Source organism: Macaca thibetana, chromosome 15, assembly GCF_024542745.1.
Source record: "Macaca thibetana thibetana isolate TM-01 chromosome 15, ASM2454274v1, whole genome shotgun sequence".
Lineage (NCBI taxonomy): Eukaryota > Metazoa > Chordata > Mammalia > Primates > Cercopithecidae > Macaca > Macaca thibetana.
This window is the reverse complement of record NC_065592.1, coordinates 72,221,853-72,246,966: the sequence shown is the minus strand read 5'-3', so window position 1 is coordinate 72,246,966 and position 25,114 is coordinate 72,221,853. Positions and strand designations below refer to the sequence as shown.

Sequence of the window (25,114 nt, the reverse complement as noted above, 5' to 3'; positions counted from 1 at the left end):
CTTTTATTTTATGATCCAGAGTAAGCTTCCCCCCTTCCTGTCCTCCCACTACCTGACGGATTTGCCAAACAAGTCCATCATGTTAAATGAGTATGGAGGAGAATGACAGAGCTGCAACTGAGCGTACAAAATCACACTGCAGATGTGCTTGATAAACACACTTGTCAAGGAACCTCTTGCTTTTCACTACCAACTGCTTGAAGTCAGAAGAGCTCTACACATAAACCAATGATATTGCATATTATCAGAGCGCTACCATTGTCCTCCTTCAGAATCCTGTAAATCAAGGTTAAGCTGATGAGTTTCATTAATTTTTTTCTTCTGCTTTCATACTTTGATTCGCCATTCTTGTACATGAAAAAAAAAAATCCATTCTTTCTTCGGCACCACTCCCCAACTACTCATTTTACTTGTGGCTGGGATAAGAATTGAACAGCCTCTCCCACAGCAATTAATTAACGGTACGGCCAGATATCCCTAACCTTTTTTCTCCAGTGATCTCTAAAGCATTCATCTAGGGCAGTCAAAGTGAAGCTTGCTTCAAAGCAGCTCTCGCACATTGAAAGAAATAGGGCAGGGGCAATTTGAAATTCTGTATTATACAAAGCTTCGCCTCAGTCTAAATCCACACATTTCAACTGTGCTCGCTGCAACTATGGCTTTGTAAACATCAACTTCCTTGCTTTACCTGCAACTCGTCTCTCCCCTGAGGGTCCTGATTCCTTTGCAGCTTTCTCATATGGCAGCTGTGGATTTATCCCTCCTCCCCTACCCATGAACCTCAGAGGCAGGGTTTGGGATTTCTTTCCTGGCTTCCCATAGCTTCCTGCAGGTATTTTTCTTCCACCTTCTTGCTTTGGTAGTAACAAACCCCTTCTTTTTTGAAGTGCATGCAATCCAGCTATATTATGATCTTCTCTGGCTGAGTTTGGCCATCTAGTACCTCCCCCAGCATCTCCTTTCTCTCAGGGAAGATTCTTTTGCAGGGTTCACGGCCTTCTTTTTTCTCCAAACTCTGCCATCATCCTGGGTGATTTCAACCCTCATAGGTCTGGCCCATGTACCACTGAAGCTCTCAGATTCTTCAATTCTCCCTTTCCAAAGCCCGTCTCCTCCACCCTACCTTAGCTGAAATCTATGCTCTCCATTCTCTCTGCCAGAATCCAGGGAGCTGAACACAACTTGAGAAATAAAGCACAGGGCAGAATAATGCCATAAATTGAGAATCAGCAAACCCAGTTAGGCCTTCAACATGGCCTGGCAATCTTACCACTACCTAGTTTCCCAATAACTTCTCCAATTTCCTAGTCCTTCCATTTTCCACAGTAACGTTCTCACTTTCTCCTCTACTTTGAAACCTTGGACGTTCAAACCTCCCCATTAGAAGATGGCCTCATCTCTTACGTACAGAGAAAATGCAAAGATTCAGACAATTATTCCCTCATCATCTGTCACCAAACTACAAGCCTATCTAGATCTGTAAACAAACCATAAATTTTCTTTTGGTAAAGTGGAAGGGCTGGCCCTACTTTTGAAGGCCATTAACTATCTCTTGAATTGTTTTCCATCTTCTCACTTTCTTAGGAAGTTTACCATACATTGTACTCCTTCTCTCTCATATAGCTCAACTTCTCCTTCCTCATTTGATCCCATACTTTAGCTTTCAACCATGTATAAATATGTGCAATACAGAGAACAAAACAAACCACATCCCACTCTAGTCACCTCTCTCTCTCCCACCCCTGACTGCCAAAATTCTGCAAATAGCTGTGTGTTCCTGCTGCTCCCACTGCCTCCCTTTCGCCTCACTTCCCGGCTGACTAGGCTTTAGCGCCTGCCTCCTCACTCCACCTCACTGCCATTGCCAGGGTGCTCAGTCATCTCCAGAGTGTTATATCAAAAGGGGAGTTTTTGATACTTTTCTGTCCTTCTTGACCTCTTAGCAAACGTTTTAAGATGTTAACACTCTCGATGAAACATTCTGAGCCCTTTCTCTGTGATATTCTTCTGTTATTTCTATGTATATCTCTTTCCACACTAACCTTATTTCCATAGCAGAATTTATCATTTGTGGCCCAGCCACAATGGTGACATTCCTCAAGGTTCTGGCCAAGAACTTCTATCCAGACCCTATTTTCATCCTAGATCTCATTCCAGCTCAGGGCATCATTTCTTAGCTATATGCAAATGATTTCCAGATTCATATCTTTAGCCAAGAATGTTCTTCTGAATTCCACTGGTTTATCTGACTTTAACTTAATGTCTCCATTGGGAGTTCAAAAGCACCCAAAATTTACTGTGGTTAAAATAATATGCCTTGCAAAATAAATCCTCCCTAATATTGCATTACAATCCATTTCAGTGCACAAGCCAGAAATCTGGGTGTTATCATTGACAATCTGCCTTTATTCTCTTCCTGTGTCATACTCAATCTATTGCCAAGTTCTATCACTTCCAAACCCTATCTCCAGTGCATGTGCTTCTCTCCATCTCTACTGCCACTCTTCTGGCCTCATTCCATGTCATATGCCCAGACTGTGACCTTACTCTCTCAACTCTCTATTGACTTTAGCCCCTTCTAGTGCAGTCTCTGAAATTTTCAATTCACAGTACAAAATTTGTTGTGCCATTTCCACTTTTTAAAACATTTCAATGGATCCTCATTTCTCTTAGGATAAAGACTAGAAGGTATCAGAAGGCCAGCAGGATATTGCCTGAATCCCTCTGACTGTGCCCTCTCAGCTATATATAGCTCGATAGGCTTTCAGTTTCTTGCATTTACCTTAGTCCAGCGGTTCCTAACCATTTTGGCACCAAGGACTGGTTTTATGGACGAAAATTTTTCCATGGACAGGGCGGAGGTTGGGGGCATGGTTTCAAGATGAAACTGTACTACCTCAGATCATCAGGCATTAGATTCTCATAAATAGCCAGCAACCTAAATCCCTCATATGTGCAGTTCACAATAGGGTTCATGTTCCTGAGAGATTCTAATGGCACCACTGATCTGACAGGAGGCGGGGCTCGCTCCAGTGGTAATGCTCCCTCCCCACTGCTTATCTCCTGCTGTGTGGTCAGGTACCTAACAAGGTTAGGAACTGGTACTCATCCATGCCCCAGGGGTTGAAGATCCTTGCCTTATTCCATTCTGTCATTAAATCATTGATCATTCTGTTCCATCTGCCTAGAACTTTGTCACTTCCACCTAGTTAACTATTCTTTTTCCTTAAATATCTATTAACCGATTATTTTCTAAGCGAAATCTTCCCTGATTTTTATTTACACCAATTACCCCCATTATATGGTCTCTGTGGATAATTTTTAATCTATAAATTTTCTTATACAACAAATTTATATATTTATAAGCACATTACTAAAGCTGACATACATATAATACCCCCAAAATTTGCTTAACTTTGCCATTTTATCATGGAATTATTCTTCCACTGCAAAGAAAGTGGGTACAATAGGTGGCTCTCAGGAATTAACATCTCTCCTAAGTCAGGCAGTCAAAAATATTTGGCAGTTCTTCTCCATCAGAATTTTCAACTCTCAGTCTCATCAAGCTTTTTCTCCTTTCTTCAAATCAGCAATGGCATGCCCAAACAGAGTTTCTAGAAAACATAACTGCTTATTGCAAACATTCTTTTCTTTACTGGCCTACTCGTGACCCTTGTTCTAATCTCACAGGACATTAAGGAAGATAAGATGATTCAGATATGAGAAGTGAAATGGGCAGCTAATATGTGCCCTATAAATTCATATCAACCAAATCATATGAGCTGAAAGAACTTGCTTGAAATGAAAAAAAAAAAAAAAGAAAGAAATTGCTTTTGGAGCTAGCTTTATTTTTGGGTAAAATTAAACTCAACATTCTGCTTTGCCTGTCTGCCTCAAGCCTGGAGTTTAGACTCAAAACAGCTTTTCAACATAGACTTTAACTATTAAAGTAATAGAAAAATAAATAACTTCAGAATCAATATATCTGGAAAGCCCTTGACTACTTATAAAGTAAGCTGTGTTATCCCAGTCTATTAGATTTAATTAGGTAAGTTAAATCTAACCTTCAGAGTTTTAATTATATTAAGTAAAGTTTTACTAATTTCATTTAACATGTTATCATCAAGGGGCTCAGTTCCCCATAATTATATGGGAAGGCAAGCTCTGGTCTTTGTGGCAGTCCCACTTCGAATTCAGTCAGGCTTTTTGTATTAGTCTGTATTAGCATTCTCAAACATGTTAATTAACTGGGAGGTGAAAAATCCATCTAGGAGTTTAATGATGAATGTCATTCCTTGCATAAGCCTCCTGCTTTACCTCTCCTTAAATTCTCATGGTAACCCACTGACTTTATTGCTTCATGACACTAAACACACACTTCCGTGATCAGTACCCAAGCATATATGCCTGGTCACTCCTAGTTCTAAGGTTTCTCTGGGGCAGTCCTGTTTATGTCTACTTCTTTTGGAGTTTTAATCAGTTATCAATTGACCTAGAAAAAAAAAAAGTTCTATTTTGACCAATAAACTTAGGGTCACAGAGGCAGGGCCTGTGGTTCAGAATGTGGGCTCTGGAGTCAGGCTGCCTGAATTCAAGTCTTTCCTCTCTGGTTTTGTGTTGTGGGCTGGGGCAAGTCAGTCTATATTGTGTGTTCCTCGCCTATAAAATGAGGGGCACCCTTCCTGTGACGATTACATCAGTTAATGTGTGTAACGTCCTTTGCATAGCACCTAGTTTGCCCTCTGTTCCTATTAACTACTACCAGTATCAGCTGTATGATCTTGGCCAGGACACTTAGTACCATTGGGCCTCATTTTACTCATATGTAAATTAGAGGAAGAATACCTACCTCACAGGGTTATTGTGAGTCTTAAATGAAACCTAATATCCTCAGTAAATTGCAAAGTACTATACAAATTTAAGCCTTTACTACTTTAACTCACAAACACATGATGAATTACTCTTCATTAAGCTGCTAATAGTGGAACACAAATCTTATGAAGCAACACTGTAAGCCATGCTTCCATAAAAATCTTCTTGTATAAAAGAAAAAGTTGAGAACAAATTAGTAAGACCAAAGAAATTTAAAATTTCATAAAATACCCTTATTCTTCATTTCCACTTTTTATAAACATAAAATTGTTGTTATAAAATTAATTTACACTGAGTACCTTCTGGTAGTTTTTTCTCTTAGTATAATCTGTGTTGTGCATTTTTTAAATACCCAGGGTAAAATTCTGCTCTATGAAGTCACAGAAGTTCCCTATGTCATTACAACTTGCTTCTGATCTGCTAGATCTGACTGGCATTCTGCTCCCCAAATCTATTTAAATAGAAGGTTTAAGCACCACAGAATTCCTGATACCAGAACTTGCAGCATCCTTAAGGCTGTTACAAAAGAAATTTAGCCTTTCTGTGAGGGAACTCTCCTAATTTGGCACACAAAAAATATAAAAACCAAGTATGAAAGTAAAGAGATATTAAATTAATTAGAAATCATTGAACACTTTTGTTTTTAGGTGGTGAGGAGTTAAGGAGTAGGGGCCAAGATCTCCTGATTAAGTTGGCCAGAAATGAAAGCACGGTTTCTGTTGGTCAACAAAACAGGTGTCAATCACCAAAACTGCATTTTGCTTGAAAACAAATAGGAAGCATTTTTCTGGATAGCTTTCATCTAAATAAAAGTTAGCAACGTGCCCACAGTTCTGGAATGAGTTCTGTTTCTTCCTCACGTTTTTCTCACAGAATACTGAATAAAAAGCTACAACCTTTCCTAATTTCTAAACTTGCCAACCACTGCAAGTGACACAACCCGGCACGGAGCTTCTTGTAATACCTGACCGCGCTACATTGACCAATCTAGAAAACAGGAACAGTAACCTTACAATATTATCCCTTTAAGAATTCTACTAAATAGAAATCATCTAAGGCTTTTCACTAAAAGATTTGATTTTCATTTTCCATTTCTTTGATACTTTTCTCACTCAAGTACTTTCCTGGTTTAGTCTTTCACTCATTTCTTCCCCTAAGTGGCTGTAATATATTTCTGAGAATCTTTAATTCATTTCTAGAAAACAAAAAATGTCCATAATAGTTTGCTTTCTTTTTCTGTTTCATAATGGTCTCATTTCTGTGATGTCAAAGTTACCTTTTTCCTGACTCCCATTTCAAATATAGAAGGGGAAAGTGCATAAATAAAACAAACAAACAAACAAAATTGAACAAGCTAAAAAAGAAAAAAAATCTGACAAAGGTAGAAAACATTCTGCAATATTCGCAACTCCTTCAGAAACTGGAAAATGAAACTAATGTTTGCCACCAATGGGCTAAAAGTGCCGATTTCCAGTAATAGCTAACACATTTTATCAAGACAATTTGGTGAACAGCCTCTTAAAGGTCATTTTTTATATAAATAAAAGAAAGTATTGAAAAGTAAATTTATAGTAAATGCTGAAGAATATACTATACTATTTTCCTCTCTCAACTGCTCTTTTCTTGAAGAGACATGCATGATTTTTAATGGAATGAATTTATAGTCTATCTTTTCCCTGTTCTTTCATTATTTGTAACTTTTTCACCTTTATTAAATCTTTCTTATGCTATCAGACTCAGATTAGATATGATCACCTTCAGGAGGCCTCCCCTGACACCCAAGTTGGGCTAAAACTTGATATTTGTGTTTCCACAACACCTGGCAGTACTCACCCTATTATATTCACATTATCTAGTTTCTGAATCTATTCTCTTACTATCAGGTAGGACTTAATCTCAGTCATTTTTCTATTCCCAAAAATAGCACTGACAAAATAGTGTGTATAGAATATATATTTGTTGGATGCCAGCAGGAAAGTCTTAAGAGGCAGACAAGTACAATGTGGCCAAATAACAATTGCTAGTCTTTCTCTTGCCTCTGCACCATCAGAGATGCTCTATCCTCTGAGTGAATGGCTGTCTTTCTACTCCTCCTCCCATGGCCCAGCTAACTTCCTGTCACTTTTTAAGCCTCAGCTTAAAAAGCCTCAGTTGTCACTTTCTCTAGGATTGCTGAACTAATAAGTCGCAGTTAGGAGCCTCATCTACAGCCTCCCTTATCTATCTAATTTTCTCTATTATAGGACTCTGCTTCAGTGAACTCTTTGCTTGTCCAAATTTTCCAATCAACTATGTTGTATGAGAACAGTGAGAAAGAACACACCGTCACTACTGAATCCCTGAAACATTAACATTGACTGCTACTAGGGTGGGTGATCAAGAATTAACTGATATTTCTATGGACTTGATGGTTTTATAGGTAAATACTTATCCCCAAACTCATTGAGTTGTACACATTAAATATGTACAGCTTCTTACATATCAATTATATTTCAATAAAGTGGTTTTAAAAATTCATAAATATCCTTTATCTGTCAAGATCAATTAATAAACATTCAGAATGAATACACAAATCGATGAATATAATCCCACTGTCATACTGAAATTTGTTGGGATAAAAATTACGCAAATACTCAATTCTCATTTTCAGATTTCTGGATTATAGAAAAAGAAGGGCCGGGCGCTGTGGCTCATGCCTGTAATCCCAGCACTTTGGGAGGCTGAGGTGGGTGGATCATGAAGTCAGGAGATCAAGACCAACCTGGCTAACATGGTGAAATCACATTTCTACTAAAAATACAAAAAAATTAGCCAGGCATGGTGGTGGGCTCCCGTAGTTGCAGCTACTGGAGAGGCTGAGTCAGGAGAATGACGTGAACCCAGGAGGCGGAGCTTGCAGTGAGCAGAGATGGGGCCACTGCACTCCAGACTGGGCGACAGAATGAGACTCCATCTCAAACAAACAAACAAAAAAAACAGAAAGAAAGAAAAATAAGAGTAGACAAATGTGAAGACCTTATTTTACACTGAATTTATTTTAGGAATAATCTTTTAGAAATTCTTTTTACTGAATTTATTTTAGTAATATTTTAGAAATTCTTTTCACTGATTTTAGTAATAATCTTTTTGAAATTCTGTCACCTAGTTGAAATTCATCAATTATTTTATCAAATAAACAATAACTGAAAGTTTACTCAGGAAAGGTTGTTTTAGGATGTGTATCATGTCTGAATTTATTAATTATACCTAAATTACACAAATTATACTATTTTAAAACTTATTTCTTATTTTTTAATACCTGATTTTCTCAGCCATCTGCTTTAAGTTTTCTGGAGTTTGGGGAGTTTTTGACCACTTTTTAAATTTTTCTCCTTCTAGAAAATCCCTTTGCCATGCTGCTCTGGCTCAGTTCTCCTCTTAGATTTCCAATAATCCCTCCCCGTGTCCTCTACTGGCTCTCTTCTTCCTATTAACTGAGACCTTTCTTTTAGTCTTTTGCTTCACATTTTCCCCTCATTGCTTCAATAATTCTGTCTTCTTCCATGAAACCATTGCTACTTAGTTAACAACTCCTAAATGTATATCTATAATCGATTTTTTTTTTTGAGACAGAGTGTAGCTCTGTCGCTCAGGCTGAAGTGCAGTGGAACAATCTTGGCTCACTGTAACCTCCACCACCTCCTAGGTTCAAGTGATTCTCTTGCCTCAGCCTCCTGAGTAGCTGGGATTACAGGCGTGTGCCACCATGCCGGGCTAATTTTTGTATTTTTAGTAGAGACGGGGTTTCGCCATTTTGGTCAGGCTGGTCTCAAACTCCTGACTTTGTGATCTGCCCGCCTCAGCCTCCCAAAGTGCTAGGATTACGGGCATGAGCCACCATGCCTGGCCATCTTTAATCTTAATAACTTCTCTAAGCCCACATTTCTAACTAGGTATTTCACTGATATTTCATATTAATACACCCAACATTAAACTCATTTACTTCTGAATGTTTTTATCCTTTAGGATGACACCATCATTCATTGTCATCCAAGCTCAGACCTCAGAGCCATATTTTACTGTCTTGATCTCATCATTAAAACTATTTATGCTGTACTACTACTCCTAGTGTATCTCATGTCTGCCTCTGCATCCTGTTTCCATCATCATCACCTTCCTTTAGAATCTTGTTATTTGCCTAGAGTCAACTAACTATGTGACCACCTCCCAACAATTTTCTCTACCACTATCTCTATGGTGCTCCAGTCTATCCAACTTCCAACAATGCATGAGCTATGGATAAATGCCTCTCTGCTTGACCTTCAAACCTGGCATAGCAAGTTTCATCTAAACTTGTGAGATACAAGAAATGAGATACAAGAAATGAGAAAGGATTTATTCTTATTCCAAACAGGTAGCACAACAGATACTCAACAAATATTTCCTAAAATGGAATTTTATTATGTATTACAGAAATGTTATCATGCCACTCTCCTGTATAAAGAGCTTTAATGGTTTCCCATTGTCTAAAGGATATAGTTTTCACTTCAGGGTTTACCCTTGGCTCTTGTATGCCTCCTTCTTCCTTCTCTTGTCACTTGTGGCCAGGCACTCTGGGATCCAGCCGTATGGCACCATTGGGTGCCTTTAGTAATGGGCCTATGCACATACCACTCCCTTTGCAAATAGTCTCTCTTTTATTATTTGTATGACTCCTATTTATCCCTTAAGATTAAGGGATCAGAAACTTCCTTGACCCATTCTGAATCAGCTGCTCTTAAGATAAAGCATAATTCTGTCATTAACGCTTACTACATCTGTCTGTTTCTCTGTATCTCTCTCACTCTATGGTAAGGTCTTTGAAGTCAGGAATCCCATCTTTTAATTCCCCGGGGTCCACCACAGTACTTGTAGTTCATACATTTTGGTGAAAATACTTTTTTCTTCTACTAGTTATGCAACCAACTAGCTATATGTCTTTGGAGAAACTATTTAATTGACCAGATTTAATTTTCCACTTCAGGCCTATTGGCCTCTATGCTGCACTACATTCGAACCAGACCACTTGAATTTTCTAATGTTTATATTTTTTTCCAATGTCATTTTTAACTTTAACTTGTTGGAATTTTTCCTATTTGTAATACATCAGTGTCACACATCATCATCTAATTTCACCCAATGTTTTTTTCAATCTTAGAGTACTTTGTAAGACGTCTTCATAATTAGAAAAATATTTTGTCAAATATTAGAGTTAATCACCTATTCACCTTATTCCATAAACTATGACATAAAATGCTTTGCAGTAGCCGGGCGCAGTAGCTCACGCCTGTAATCCTAGCACTTTGGGAGGCCGAGGGGGGCAGATGACGAGGTCAGGAGATTGAGACCATCCTAGCTAACGCAGTGAAACCCTGTCTCTACTAAAAATACAAAAAATTAGCTGGGCATGGTGGCAGGTGCCTGTAATCCCTGCTACTCGAGAGGCTGAGGCAGGGGAATCACTTGAACCCAGGAGGCGGAGCTTGCAGTGAGCTGAGATTGCACCACTGCACTCCAGCCTGGTTGATAGGGTGAGACTCTGTCTCAAAACAAAAACAAAAACAAAAACAAACAAAAAGCTTTGTAGTAAGAATCATGTTCTATATGTTTTGTGTTTCTCCTAAATAACACTGTCCCTGCAACACAGATTAAAAACTCAGTGTTAAATTAACGAAAATCTGTGTTACAATGAATACTAGGACATGTTGTAACAGACCTCGGATAGCAAAACTGGGAGTCTGAGCAGAAGAATCTTTCACTACATTAAGCAATATCTTCTTTTATGACCTCTATAATTTTGAGACGTAACGTTCTTATTTACCAATAATTCTTTCCTTCAGCCCTAACCCTTCAATCAACTTACTTTATATTCTCATTTGCAGGTACTTCAGGCAGTTGCACAGTAATCATGCCATCCAAGTTGGTCTTCCCAATGAAGGCAGGCTTGGTACGTAACACATCCGGTGCAGTCTTTGCTGTGACCCTGTGCTGCAGCCCACCAGCACTGTTCCCACGATTTGTCAGCACGAATGAATATGACTTCTCAGGCTTCAGGTTGACAATTAACTTCTGTGTGGCTCGGCCATCTACTTCTTCTACCATTTTCCCATCATCATAAAGAATCTAAAGAGATAAAACCAATCAAAAAAATCTGATGGTCAGAGAGGCAAAATATATTTTCTAAACCAATGTGCCCTTGCTTACGGAAAATGTCTATATAGTCAATTCTACTTTTAGGTGACTTCTAAGCCCATGAGTGGTCATAATTCTGGAGATCAAATCAATTTTCCTGTCATTTCCTACTGTGTCATGATAAAATGTTTCCAAGTCTATCAAAAATATACAAAGATATATATATACACACACACACACACACACACACACACACACACATATTTACCAATATTAGACCTCTCAGTTGTATGTGCTCTCAATGGAATATGTGCAGAAAAGCTCTACGTTTCAATGTATTATCAATATTGCTAATTTTCTAAAGGTTTTGGTTCCTCTTTCTAAATATATTTTTACTTTCAAAAATGTTTCTCTATTTCTTATTTCATAAATATGTACTTACTAACATCTCTTAATGGCAAGTCAGAGTTTAAAATGTGCCAACAATACAGGCCAGCGAATAAATTCAGAAACCCCCAGGGTGTTTTAATATAAATAGGTAGAAACCATGTACATTTCATTCTCTGGCTGAAAAACAAAAGCACTAGCTTAGATGTAAAAAGTTCAAGTTCAAAGTAGTAGGTAACTTATAAGTGATGCCAGCCCTGGGTTTGAGCTCCTGCTCCCTATTCAGAGTGAAAAGAACACACTTGCAAAGCACCCAACGATCTCCCATGTGAAAGTCACAAATGAGAACAGCAAGGACATGTGGCCAAAATGAAGTGGTCTGCTTGCGGTGCAAATAACTTACCCAGATAAACGGTCCCCTCTACTTTTATCTGTGATTTCTTACTAATGAGAAAACAACTTACTTTGAAAGGCATGGCAGAGTTATAATTCTCTGGAATCTCCCAAGACAGCAACACGGAAGTCTTCATTACTGCTTTGACATGAAAATTTTTTGCAAACACTGCTGGAAAAGGAAAAACAGTGTATTTAAACTATTCTTAAAACAGATGACCTGTCCTTTCCACCATGGACCACAGGGCTTATGCTAGATGCTGTCTACTTTGATCAGAGAGAGAGAAGTATGATTTTCCTACCTGTTTAGAGCATTCATTTTAATACCCCAGTCTCATAAAGATCTTTCCTTTCTCTCCAATTCAGCCAACTATATTGTGTTTTCCTTACCTGAGGACATTGGGGAGCTGTCAGCCAGACTTGCTTGACATTCTATAACTGAAATCTAAGGCATCCAAGACGTAGTAAGTTTTACATACTTTACCTTTTTGTTTTTGCTGAACCTATTAATATGAATGGGCTGATCAGTTATTATAGCTTCAAAATACTGATTTCCAAAGACTGATATTCCTTTAAAGGAGGAAGGCCGTAAGCAGACAAATCCTACCTTGATCCACAGGCAGTGTCCTGAACTGGACACTGGGACTATATGGCCCGGGCCCTTTGCTCGTATGAGCACGTACTTTTACATCGTATGTGGTATCTGGTTTTAAGCCAGTGAGTGTCATAGTGATGTCAGCTGGAACAATAAGCTGCTCCATTGGGAGAAGGGGGATGTTGATGTCCCTATAAAGAAGGGTATACTTGGTGATAATGCCATTTCTCTCTGCCAGGACAGGTGGTTGCCAAGATAACTGGACGGAGGTTGAAGTAGCGCTTTCTGAGTGAAGGTTTTGAGGGAATCCAGTTGGTACTTCCTCTGGAATGGAAATCTCCTTCACCATCTCCTCCCCAAAGCCCACTTTGTTTCTGGCTGAGAGCCTAAAGACATATGATGCTCCTTTGTGGATGTCTGTAGCTGTAAAGTGATCTTCTTTTTCAGAGAACTCGAGAGTAGTAAGCGGCTCCATATCCTTGCGGCCAAATTTTAGACGGTAGCCCTGAAGAGGTCCGAATGTGTCCACAGGAGGGTGCCACTGAATGAGAGCAGTATTCATCTGAGTGTGGTTAATCACAAGCCGAGGTTTCCCTGGAACTGGAGCACATGGGATGGTGTGGTAAGATCAACCAATTTGAATGTCCACATTTCAGTCATTGCCAAATGAGGGAGTTCCACTCTACTGGTATTCCCATTTTCTTACTTACCCAAACAAAACAAAACAAAACAAAAAAGGCAATGTTTGACCTACATACCTTTGTGGAAATATGCTCCTTGTCTTACTTTATTAAAGTAGGCTGAGATACTAGAATTTGATAATGGACACAAACAGAAATTATCATTGAAACAACAGCTTAAGGGAATTTTTTTGACACCTGCACATTTTAAACCTTCACACATAAAGGTTCATATCAAAGATAAATTAATTTGAGCAAAGATCAGCCAATTAGATATCACTAATAATAATAACTATAATGATTATTTATTCATTGAGTATGTGCAATGCACCGGCGCCATGCTAAGTGCATTGCATATAGTGTTCACAATTGGTTTACATTCCTGACTCCTCACTACATTCTTGGATTAGTTATTATTATCTCTATCTTCTATAATGAGAAAATGAGGCCCAGAGAGGTAGAAAATTGTCCGAGGCCAGCGTGTAACAAGTGAGAAAGCTATAAGGCAAACCCAACTCTGTCTGAGTCAATTGCTTAAATGCTTAATTGTGCTGTTATGTTGCTTAAACTTAAAAAAAATAAAATAATATCAAACTGACTTATTATGAATCTAATTTGCATTTTCTGTCTAACTTTACTATCCACATCATTCATTTTCATCAAGTTCTTCATCTGTAAAATGGGAATTATATTAAGATCTACTTTATATTGTTGTGAATAATAAATGAGGAAATTCATGTAAAGTCTTAGCATGAGGTTCTGCATTCTATTAATATTAATCAATTATTCATAATCCAAATATTAAACTTTTTATGGTGAAGGGCTAGCTTCCAATGAGTACAGAATTTATTTACCTTTTAAGTAAGAAATGTGAAAAGTTCTAATCTACTCATTCAATGCATTATCATATCTGTATTTATTTTTAATGGAGAGCAATTATTCCTGGAATCCACAACAAAAGACATTGAGGGAAGATCATCAGAATCAAAACTAAACCAAGTTAACAGAAAGAAGAAGAAAGGCCAAGTATGGTGGCTCATGTCTGTAAACCCAGTAGTTTGGGAGCTGAGGTGGCAGGATTGCTTGAGACGAAGAGTTCAAAACCAGCGGCTGGGCACAGTGGCTCATGCCTGTAGTCTCAGCACTTTGGGAGGCAGAGGCGGGTGGATCACCTGAGGTTGGGAGTTTGAGACCAGCCTGACCAACATGGAGAAACCCCGTCTCTACTAAAAACATAAAAATAGCTGGACATGGTGGCGCATGCCTGTCATCCCAGCTACTCAGGAGGCTGAGGCAGGAGCATCACTTGAACCTGGGAGGCAGAGGCTGCAGTGAGCCGAGATTGTGCCACTGCACTCCAGGCTGGGCAACAAGAGCAAAACTCCATCTCAAAAACAAACAAACAAACAAACAGCCTGAAAACAGCTTGGCAACATAGCAAGACTCATCTCTACGGAAAAAAAAAAAAAAAAAAAAAAAAGGCATGGCGTCACATGTCTGTAGTCTTAGCTACTCAGGGGGCTGAGGTGGGAGAACTGCTTGAGCCAAGAGTTTGAGGCTACAGTGAGCTATTGATCACACCACTGCTATCCAGCCTAAGTGACAGTGAAACTATGTCTCAAAATTATGAACGTGAAGAAAAAGAAAGATGGTAGGAAAGGAGGAAAGCTTACAGTAATGGGAGACAGGTGATAAAAAATCATACCATGGGGATATAGATTAAGGTAAAAAAAAAATCACTAAAAAGATTATGAGACAATATATAGAATATTAACCTCAGAGATGGACTGATTAGCCTCTTCATTTTGTATTTCAGAAAGTGAGACCAGGTGGAGATGTGCTCTGCTCTCAGAAATATCATTAAGATATTTACTTCCTTAACCAATGGAGTAACAGTTTTGTTTCACACGCTGGGAAGATTCATAGCACGCTTATGTAACTCAGCTAACCCACAATGTATGAAAATAATACTCTCTAAAGTTTTTAGATAAATAATTACTCAATAACGTGTGTTGTGTTATATATGTAAAACATGTGTGTTGCGTTGTATATATAAAATATGTGTGTTGAAGGTAGGCCCAGGAACCACATCATTGTGTACTCACTGTGTTCCTCAGGAACAATGCATCCAGAGATCTTAACAATCAACTAACCCTCTCAGAACACAATCCATCCATAAGTTGGAGACTGTGTGAACTATTTCATTTGCTTTTAATGTATTTACAATTATCTTAATTTTAAAATAGTACTTTAAGGTAGAGACACTGGCAGACATCTTTAATTCCCCTTTGTGTATACATAGCATTTACATGATTTGTCCATGAAAATGTCAGTGATGGTCTCAAGGATTAAACACCTGAGTCTCTGCTGTGAAAAATCCATGGTGAAATAGAGCTTTCAGCAGAGAATACAGCCTTTAATATATGAAACTCAGTTGAAACAAGTGGGTGGAAACACAACTATTAATTCTCAACATTCTCCAGGACAACAGATTAAAAATATTTATTAAAATTTTCTGAAATTCTAGTTCCAATGAACTGCATAATAATATATACACTGTGTATCCTGTTTCTGTAAGATGCATGTAAAGCTAGGATAAATAAAAATAATTTCTTGATATACCACAAATATAGATTGCATTCTAATATTTGTCATTTATGAGCATGTTCTTATTAACTGATGTTTCACTTTATAATATTGCTATGGTACACATTTGGAGAAATATAATGGGCTGGCAAAGTCTAGGAAAAAACTCACTGACTTTGTAAATGTATATATTTATTCTTCTGTGGGAGTCAAAGCTTAGGATGGAGTAATCTCTTTTGTTTTTGATGTTGGCATGACCTTTCTTATTCTGGGACAGAAAGGCTTGTTGGCTTGGAATCACAAGATCAAAGTAATGATCTAGAAAAAAAGAGCGTTAGCTCTGACCTACTGACTTCCCCTGCTGTACACAAGGATCTTAGTCTGCTCTCTATTGCCAAACCCACAACAGTCATTCCTTCCCTGGGCAGAAGTTTTACTAAGCCTGAAAACTATGAGACAACCAGCCTGGAAGTGCCACGAAGCATAAAGGAAGGGCTCAGTAAAGAAATGAATGCTTGTGCAGCTTGGGGAAGAACTCCCAATTTTCACCTCAGGAGAGGCTGACCCCATGAAGGGTCACACGAAGGGATGCCCAAAATTTCCACAAGCATGTCAATAATAGAAATAGTAAATGAAGTTTAAATAGGCTGGAGTAAGGGTTTGGGACAGTTGTGGTATTTCATCCAGGGAATCACTGATAAGATAAAAAGGGGAAAAGGAATGAGGAGAGTTCTACATCATTGAATACATAGTTAAAACGAATTCTCCCAAACTCCACAGATTGGCAATGGAACTCATTGCATTCCTGGCTTCCAGAAACACTATAGGTATCAAACATTTACCAATAATTCACTTTGTGCAAATACTTGTACACTGGCACACAGGTATTTGAGTGAGGAAATAAAGACAGATACAGCAGGGTCCACGTTCTCTAATACAGGCATATTCTAGTTGGGAAAATAATGAGGTGGAATAGATTGTGCGATCTGTGGAGTCTGGCTCAGGTTTCTAATGCCTTAGGGTTATTCTGTAGGCTACTTTTATAGGTCATGCCAGCTGTTGGTTCAATGGTTCTGCTCACTCCAGCACTGAAGCTTGAGGGTTGGTAAGATGAAAGGGTCTTAAATAATTACTCAGGGGAGTCAGAAGGTCACTTTTTGGCCAGGTCTTAGTGAACATATTGGAAGAAGCAGAGAAGGTCCAGCTACAAAGTAAATAACTCTAATTTATATCACGACATATAAACTCTTCTCCCTTTTACATTTTCTTATTCTCTTACATTCTTTAAAAAATCTCTTAGGACTTCTGAATTGGTATATATGTGTGGTTTCCCTTTACTTTTTAGCAACTGCAATCATTGGCGATAAATTGAGGTACTTAGTTGCAGTGGTTCTAAACTTAGCCCCAATTTAACCTAGTACCAAAGCAACAACAATCATAATTGACTAGACTTGGGCTAAGATTTCCAAATTCTCCCTGTCACAGTCATCTTTTGATTATCCTTAACATAGCTGTTCAATATAGTACTGAAATTCACGTAAAAATATACAGAAAATGTCGAACCAATGAATTTTCTGTTTGTTTTAACCTCAAGGCCTCAGGCAGTAAACAAATTACTACAATACAGAATAATGGGAGTATTAACAAAGAAAATACAGATATTTCATAATCATTGAAACATAAAAGCCAACATTTTCTTCAGAAGCATCCTTCAGGTTATATGAATCTCCTGTAGATTATACTTAAACTATGATCAGTACTCTTGTTTCAAAGATATGATTATTTACAGGTTCTAGAAACAAGGTATAATAAACAAACACCCCACAATCAGGAAGTTTACCATTAAAATAAAATTTCACGAGAATTCCTGAATTCTTTGTGGGAGCTATAACTAAATACCTTTACAATTATGATTATTAGGAGCTCAACGTCTGTGAGATAAATTCAGTAATTCTTCACAGTCACATAAATATACGAGGATTTTTAATACAGTATACAAAACAAAACAAATTGATATATTCACTAATTGCCTAGGGATAAACCACGAATAGGGGCTGCTTAAGCAAATGAAAACTAGAGGTTCACTCTTAAAGGAATTAAATTTGGATTCTTCTACTTTCTTCCCAGGTGCAGTGGGGAGGTCTTACAAAAGTAAATGTGTAGGCATCTAAATTGAAAGCATTTTCTATCTCAGTACCGAAGCCTCTATTGATTAAGAAGGATCTAAAATAGTGAATGAAAATGCCAAAAGAATTCTATATATGACTAAGTTCTAAAATTCTAAAATGTCTACTGTATGGTAACTAAAAAGGGATGAGATGGCGTTATTGATGTTAAAATAGACAAAATCATCCCTTTCTCTAAAATTCATATCCCTTGGCTATAAATCCTCTACTTTCTTGTCATCATAACATGACCCCATTTAATGGGCAATAGGTGAGTGGTGCTTAATATAAGACATTTCAGAGTTATTTATGACATATTTATAAATGTAGGCGAAGGAAATGCACGTTGTTCAATTTGAGATTCAACTCTTGGTTGTTGATGTTGTAATAGAGACTGGTTCCATAGCCAGATAGTGATCATGCCATCATGCCCCTCACTGAATACGTGTCTGCTCTGCAGGGCATTAAATTAGCTTGATGTAATGGTATTTTTTAAAAAAGCCCAGAAGATTCAGCCTTGAAGGAGTTTTGCCATCTGTAATCCTGCTGCTTGAGGCAATTCCAGGTGGTAGGATGCGAGCGAGGCAAATCTTATGACATTTAGACAAAGCTGGCAGTGAGCATGGCACCCAGGAGGGCACTCAGCATCACAGCTGTTCTTTCCTTTATGCCTTTACATAGAGGTATGTTCCTAAAAAGTTGTTTGAGAAGTGATTCGGGCAGAGTAACTCAAATCATGGTTTCCATGTTCACGGGAGATTGCTATACATGAGGACTGGATTTATCTGCAATTATCTCTTAATTTACTCATTTTACAATGCTTGCTCTTCCTTCATGCTGGCTTCTCCTAATGTGGCTGCCCACAGTAACCCTAAAAAGCACTGAAGAAGCCTTATTCTTTAGAAGGGAATAATTTTATACTATTTAGCCTTCTTAATTTTCTTCTTTTTCTTTTTGTTTTCTATCTTTTGTTCAATTTGGCTTCTTAAGAATCCCCACAGCAGGGGGTGGGGAAGACAAAATGACAAAAGGTAGAACTGTAAGTCATGAACCCAGTTTAAGATGGGAGCTCTTCTAAGGAGATTTGTTGTCCAGGGAAGTTGAAATTGTTGTTTGACTTCCCTGCCCAGACCTCTTCCCTCCAGACCTTCATGGGACTTGATTCTTCACATCATTTGAGTCTCAACTTAAATAATCCTTCCTCTACAAGAACTTCTCAGCCCCTAGAGGCTGCCTGATCCTTAATTGCCTATACACTTTTACTTTTCATCTTACCACTTTCTGACATTTTATTTTATACTCCTTTCGTCACTTGTTAATTATCTAGTCCTATTCAGAAAGTAAATTTCGTAAGTGCAGATTCTTATTCTGTTTTGTTGATTGCTTCATCCCCAGTGCTGATTACAATGCCTGACACACAGAAGGTGCTCAAAGAAATAATTCTTGAATGACTGATTGAATAGTTTGGACAAATTATGCACTTGGACTATTTTTTCCCTGATCTATTTTTTTTTTTTTTGCCCCTGAACTAAAAACACAAAAGTTGACCGTAGTCTATTTATTTCCTCTGATTTTATAATAATAAAAGCCTGCTAGAAGCTACCCATACCATTTAGAAAGTTAGCAGTACTATTCAAGGCACATACATGCACAGACATCATTACCTGCCCCAGTGGTGGACACCAGTTTGGGCTTGCTGCGAGCACCATCTCCTTTGGTTGTGTAGGCTGTGACCGTAAGGGAGTAGGAAGTTTCAGGCTGGAGCCCAGAAATGATCATGTCCTGAAATGACAAAACAGAATGTCACTGATTCAAAACATGCTACTAATGCCCTGGGTGAAAAACAAGGCCAGATGTCTGCCTTCATTCTGCAAATGCTCACACATCCCTTGCAGCCATGCTAAGCCCTGGAAATTTCATGCCTGAGCTCATGCTAGGAGATCTGTTTTCATGCTGATATCGAAGGGGTGTCTTCAGGCATCTTAGGAGGTAGCTCTTAGGGTATTAGTCAAAGACATGAAATCTGGAGCCAGACTTCCTGAATTCTTCAACTTTCATATCCTTACTAGCTTGGACAGACCAAGTACGTTTACCTATCTGTGCCTCCATTTCCCAAGTGAATGTTGGAATTATAATAGGACCCCATAGGATTTCATGAATTATATCAGGTAAACTCACAGAACTATGCCTGACTTCTAGGAAGCATTCCATGAAAGAGTGATTATTTTATGCCAACAGCTCTCCACACACATCCACTGTAACGAACAGACTGCAGATGAGGCTGATGCCAGCAGTCTGTTTGATCACTATGGAAGAATTTTACCAAATGGTTGTTGTTGGACCTAGATACCCTGAGAGAGAATTTGCTTAGGGCTCTCTTATTGATTGACTGTATTATCATGTTTATTGGTTATTTGTATAGGCTATGAGCAGAAATCATTATCCACTGAGGAGAATTTTCACACACATTAAAAAGCAGCCATAAAAGCAAAGAATACAACCGGACTTTAGTTTTACCGCATCACCAGTATGTGCTCAATTTATTTGGACTTTCTAAAAAGTTAAATACCACATACTATTTACCAAAATTCTTAGTTTTCTCTTAGTCAGGGCCCAAAGCGGTGGTGGTTATAAGACCAGATGGTTTTTGATATTCCTTTAAACTACGGGTTATGGGATTCTTTAGAGATTCTGGCTATTAACTTATTCTAGTATTTTAAGAACAAATACCAGAGCTGCATGTACACATGCGCACGCACACACACAGACACACACACAGAGCAATATAAAAACCCTTTCAGATTTTTGGCACAGCTGTGTTTTCAAATTGAATATGGATAAATTTAGGAAAATACACAATGTCATTGTCTTTCAAATCTAAAGACAATGTGACTGACGAGTGAATGAATTATATTGTGTGAAATACAGTAGGTTTTTTTTTAGCAAGGCTGTAACAGATACCATAGAGCTCAACTGTTGAAGATGACTCCAAATATGACAGCTTCTGACAACAAGCTTTCTCAAAAGAGTAGGAATATCTCATTGTGGAAATTCAAGAAGTTCAGATATCATCCTGAAGAGTCACTGGAAGTTTTATTATGCCAGATAAATGGGCTATTTGGGAGAGATGTTGTATTTCCAGGACCTTGGAATGGTTTCCCTAACGTTACAGAGGACAGAAAAACCAAGTAAACTACCCAAGAGCAGTATTTTAAATGACAGCAGACACACTGACTATCCCGAAAACTATGATGATTAAATGCCAACATTATTGTTTCCAAGGTTGCCCTCACATGCCACCGGAGTACTGCTGAAAAGCAGGCATGGCTAACTAGAAAAAGCAGCAAGGCTTGCTTTCATCACCAAATTTTGCAGCAAGAAATTATGCACTCTGAGCCTTATATGTTTCTTATCACGAAATTAGAGTTAACCACACACATCCATTCTCTTGCCCAGGTTGTCAGAGGATAACAGACGTAACGCAATTTGAAATGCGTCAAGTCCCCTGCAGTGGTATAATCTCAACTGGACGCACCTCTATCTGCCATGATCATACCCTTTCTTGGATTACATTTTATTTCTTTAAGAGGTGGGTACACTTCCTTCCTTGGTTGTTTCAGTATGCTCTGTGAGGTGATGTGCCCGGTACTATGGCTATAATTCCTTATTCTCTTTGTTTCCTCCTGTCCTGTCTCCACTTTGCTTTTTGTCCCTGACTGTTAAAAGTTGGCATACCTGAGGTTCTGTCACAGTCACTGGTCTACTGTTTCTCTCTAATCTTAAAAAAAAAGAAAAAAAGAAAAATCAAAAAAAAAAACTGCATTCATTTCTAAACCTTAAGTAATTATTTCTGCCCATACTCCTGATTTATTTCAGCTGTGACTTCCAATCTGCGCTCCAGTGGCATATACATTGTAAATATCTGCTGGATGTTTTCCTGTGACTACCCAGTGTTACTTCAAGTTCAAATGAACTAAAACTTAAAAATCATTCCTGGAAGTAGACTCCCCCTCCTTACTTCCATATTTTAATGAATGGTAACACATTTGCAAAACTTATGAGCTATCTTTGACCTCTTTCTCTTCTTCAATTCTTAGCAAGTTTTTTGCCAATTCTTCCTTTTATTGATCCTAAGTATCACTTTTTCATTTCTACTGCCTCAACTCTGTTGCATTTTTATCACTTCATGACTAAATTAGCAAAATAACTCTTTTTACTTGCTTTTCTATCTGCCACCTTTTTACTCTCTAATCTATCCACTAAGTCACTGGTTTTTAAACTGCAGGTAATGACCCATTTAGTAGGTTGTGAAATCACTTTAGTCAGTCATGACCAGAATTTAAACAAACAGAAATGAAATGGAATAAACTTGAATACTTAATGTTAGTGTTTATTATACAAAATATGGTTCCATAAAATTTGTATTTTAGTTAAACATATGTGTGCATTGAATCACGACATATAAGGTATTTCTTACTGTGAGTTATAGTCAAAGAAGTTTATGGTCAAAAACGCTGCTGCACTGGCAAAGCCACGAGAACTGATACCTTGGACACAGTTACAAGATTCCCAATAAGAGTCCTGTGCATTGGCAGTAAACATTCAGTCAGTGAATGGAAGAATACCTTCCTGTCAGCCTTTAACTCATTTTTAAAAATTTCTCCTATATCGCTCTAATATTGAAGAGTTAAAGACTGACTGGCCAGCTTTTTGGCTTGACTCTTCTGGTTTTTCCAGTATTATATTACAGTTGACCTCTTAGCTCTATTTACCACTGAGTTACTTACAGGAAGCCTTCATTTATATCAAATTGTCAGGCTCACTGTCATGTGACTACACCACATGCTCAACTGTCTCAATGACTGGTTTTGCTGTGCTCAACTTAAAAAAATATATATGTTCCACCTCTAGCTCCCCAACACACACACACACACGCGTGCGCGCGCGCACACACACACACACAACTTTTTCACTTATTCAGTCTTTAATCATCCCTTAAATTCTCAACTGAGCTTCAGCACTTCTTTTACTATCTTGGACCACTGTCTCTGAATTCATAGCTCTTATTGACACTGTCCACTAATTTATTAATGCATGGTACACTGCTGTAGGCCATATATTTTGCTGCATTATATGAAACTTTTCAGAACTTTACTCTTCCTTAGCCACTTAGAATAGAAACACTAGAAAGCACGTGTCACATCATGTGTCCCCTGCAGTGGCACATACATAACAGTCCCTCAATAAATAACATGGAGCTTTCATTCAAATATTTTAAAAACATTCCTCCCTCAGCAAGATACTTTCTACTTGGCATAATCCATTCATCGTTCAAATATGTATGGGTAAAAGTGAAGAACAGCCACTTCTAGTTAGAGTTAATCAGTGCCAGATCTGTATCTTGTTATCCACTGGATATGTGACCCTGGAGTAGGATTTATGAGCAGCCTACACCAAACAATCTGACATCTCCAGTCTGCAATGCCTTCACTTAAAGCAAGCTTGTCCCACATGCAGCCCAACACAAACTTGTAAACTTTCTTAAAACATTACGAGATTGTTTTCTTTTTTAGCTCATCAGCTGTCGTTAATGTTAGTGGATTTTATGTGTGGTCCAAGACAATTCTTCTTCTTCCAATGTGGCCCAGAGAAGCCAAAAGATTGGACGACACCCCTGTATTTTAAAGCATGCTTCCTCTGACTGTCACAAAGCAGAGTTAGTAGCAGCCATCAAAATAAATATCACAAGCCCATGACATTTCTTATGCAGTCAATAGCACCATGCTGATTTCATAAAACAGAAACCAAAATAAAAAGTGCACCACATAGTGAAGATAACTTAAAAATAATTTGTTAGTTCATGCATCCAAGCAAACTGTGATGACAGATCACAAATAAGTGAAAGGATGTCAGAGAAAACAAGCATATATAGTCTGCTTTTGACAAAACAGTCAAAAATTACTCACATGTTCAGTAGTATCATCAAATTCCCACTGATTGAGAATAAGAAGGTTGGAAGGAAAACAAAATAAAAAGAAAAAAATTTAAGCCTTATACAGGCAGTGTTGCCCTTCTTAGACTAAAAAAATTGAAAAAATAAACAAAGCAGTGTGTACAATAAAATTCCAGAGAATGTGTGTTTTGCTGCCACCTCCACCTCTGATTGGGAAGTCAAATTAAATAATCTTTGTTACTGTTATTGCTAAAACCAGCTAATATACTTTAAATGTATGGTTCACTGAAACATAGCAATGAAGCACAGAAAAAGTGAATATTTCTACTCATATCCTACTCATTTATTTTTACTTCTATCTTAAGTTACACAATTAAAAGTCAATATTTAGATTAATATCTTTCATTATATTTAACACTTATAGCTTCAAAGAAGTCCTGTGAGATGTAACGAAATTTCAGTGAACAGTCAAGGAAAATAAATGAGATGGGAAAGAAAGAAAATGCACAAGAAAAATCAGCAATTAATAAAGAAAAGACAAAGAAGAAGAGGAAAAAAAGACAGAGTTGACGTTTAATGCATTTGGTATTACATAATTCCGTTAACTACCAGATTTTACAATGGAAATGGGACAGAATTACTGTTCTATAACGTAAAATATCTAAGAACCAAAGGAGAACATCAAAGCACGATGGTCATATTGTTTTCTTTTCCATAATTGTAGACTTATATGATAAAACATAACGATGGTTTTATTAATTTTATAACTTTCTTTTTATAGGCACTACATAATAATTATTTACAAAAATCAAGTCAGTGGCCCCTTTCCAGTGTTGAAGCGGTATTATGAAGCTCTACTGCATTTATGGAAGTGGCCTTGGGGTAGATAAGTGAGCCGTGAATCCAGATCCCTTTGCTTAGAATGTTTCAAAACTGAAGAAAACATAAAGGCTTTTGAGAGTTGACTTGTATTGAGACTTGGGGGGTAAGTATTTTCCTTAGAGGCACAGGGATATTTATTGCTCTCTTTTTTTATATTTATTTATTTATTTACTTATTTATTTATTTATTTATTTTGAAACAAAGTCTTGCTCTGTTGCCAGGCTGGAGTGCAGTGGTGCGATCTCGGCTCACTGCAAACTCCACCTCCCGGGTTCAAGCAATTCTCCTGCCTCAGCCTCCCTAGTAGCTGGGACTACACGGGCGTGTGCCGCCACACCCGGCTAATTTTTCTATTTTTAGTAGAGATGGGGTTTCACCATGTTGAGCAGGATGGTCTCGATCTCTTGACCAGGGGATACGTCCGCCTTTACAGACAAGAATGTAGAACTGG

At 38.0% G+C, this 25,114-nt stretch overlaps 1 protein-coding gene across 37 annotated transcripts in view; it reads right to left on the bottom strand.

Annotated features, from left to right (window-relative positions):
* Positions 1-25,114, bottom strand: part of PTPRD (protein tyrosine phosphatase receptor type D) — a 2,337,809-nt gene that overhangs the window by 161,275 nt on the left and 2,151,420 nt on the right. For 14 of the 37 annotated variants that reach the window (XM_050761934.1, XM_050761930.1, XM_050761933.1 and 11 more), the window contains 5 exons: positions 23,795-23,821; positions 19,493-19,610; positions 12,410-12,997; positions 11,874-11,974; positions 10,754-11,013 (listed from right to left, as the gene is read on the bottom strand). In XM_050761934.1, the coding sequence (XP_050617891.1) occupies positions 10,754-11,013; positions 11,874-11,974; positions 12,410-12,997; positions 19,493-19,610; positions 23,795-23,821 (1,094 nt within the window). The remainder of the gene's footprint in view (positions 1-10,753; positions 11,014-11,873; positions 11,975-12,409; positions 12,998-19,492; positions 19,611-23,794; positions 23,822-25,114) is intronic. The other 23 variants (XM_050761961.1, XM_050761962.1, XM_050761963.1 and 20 more) reach the window with 5 other exon arrangements.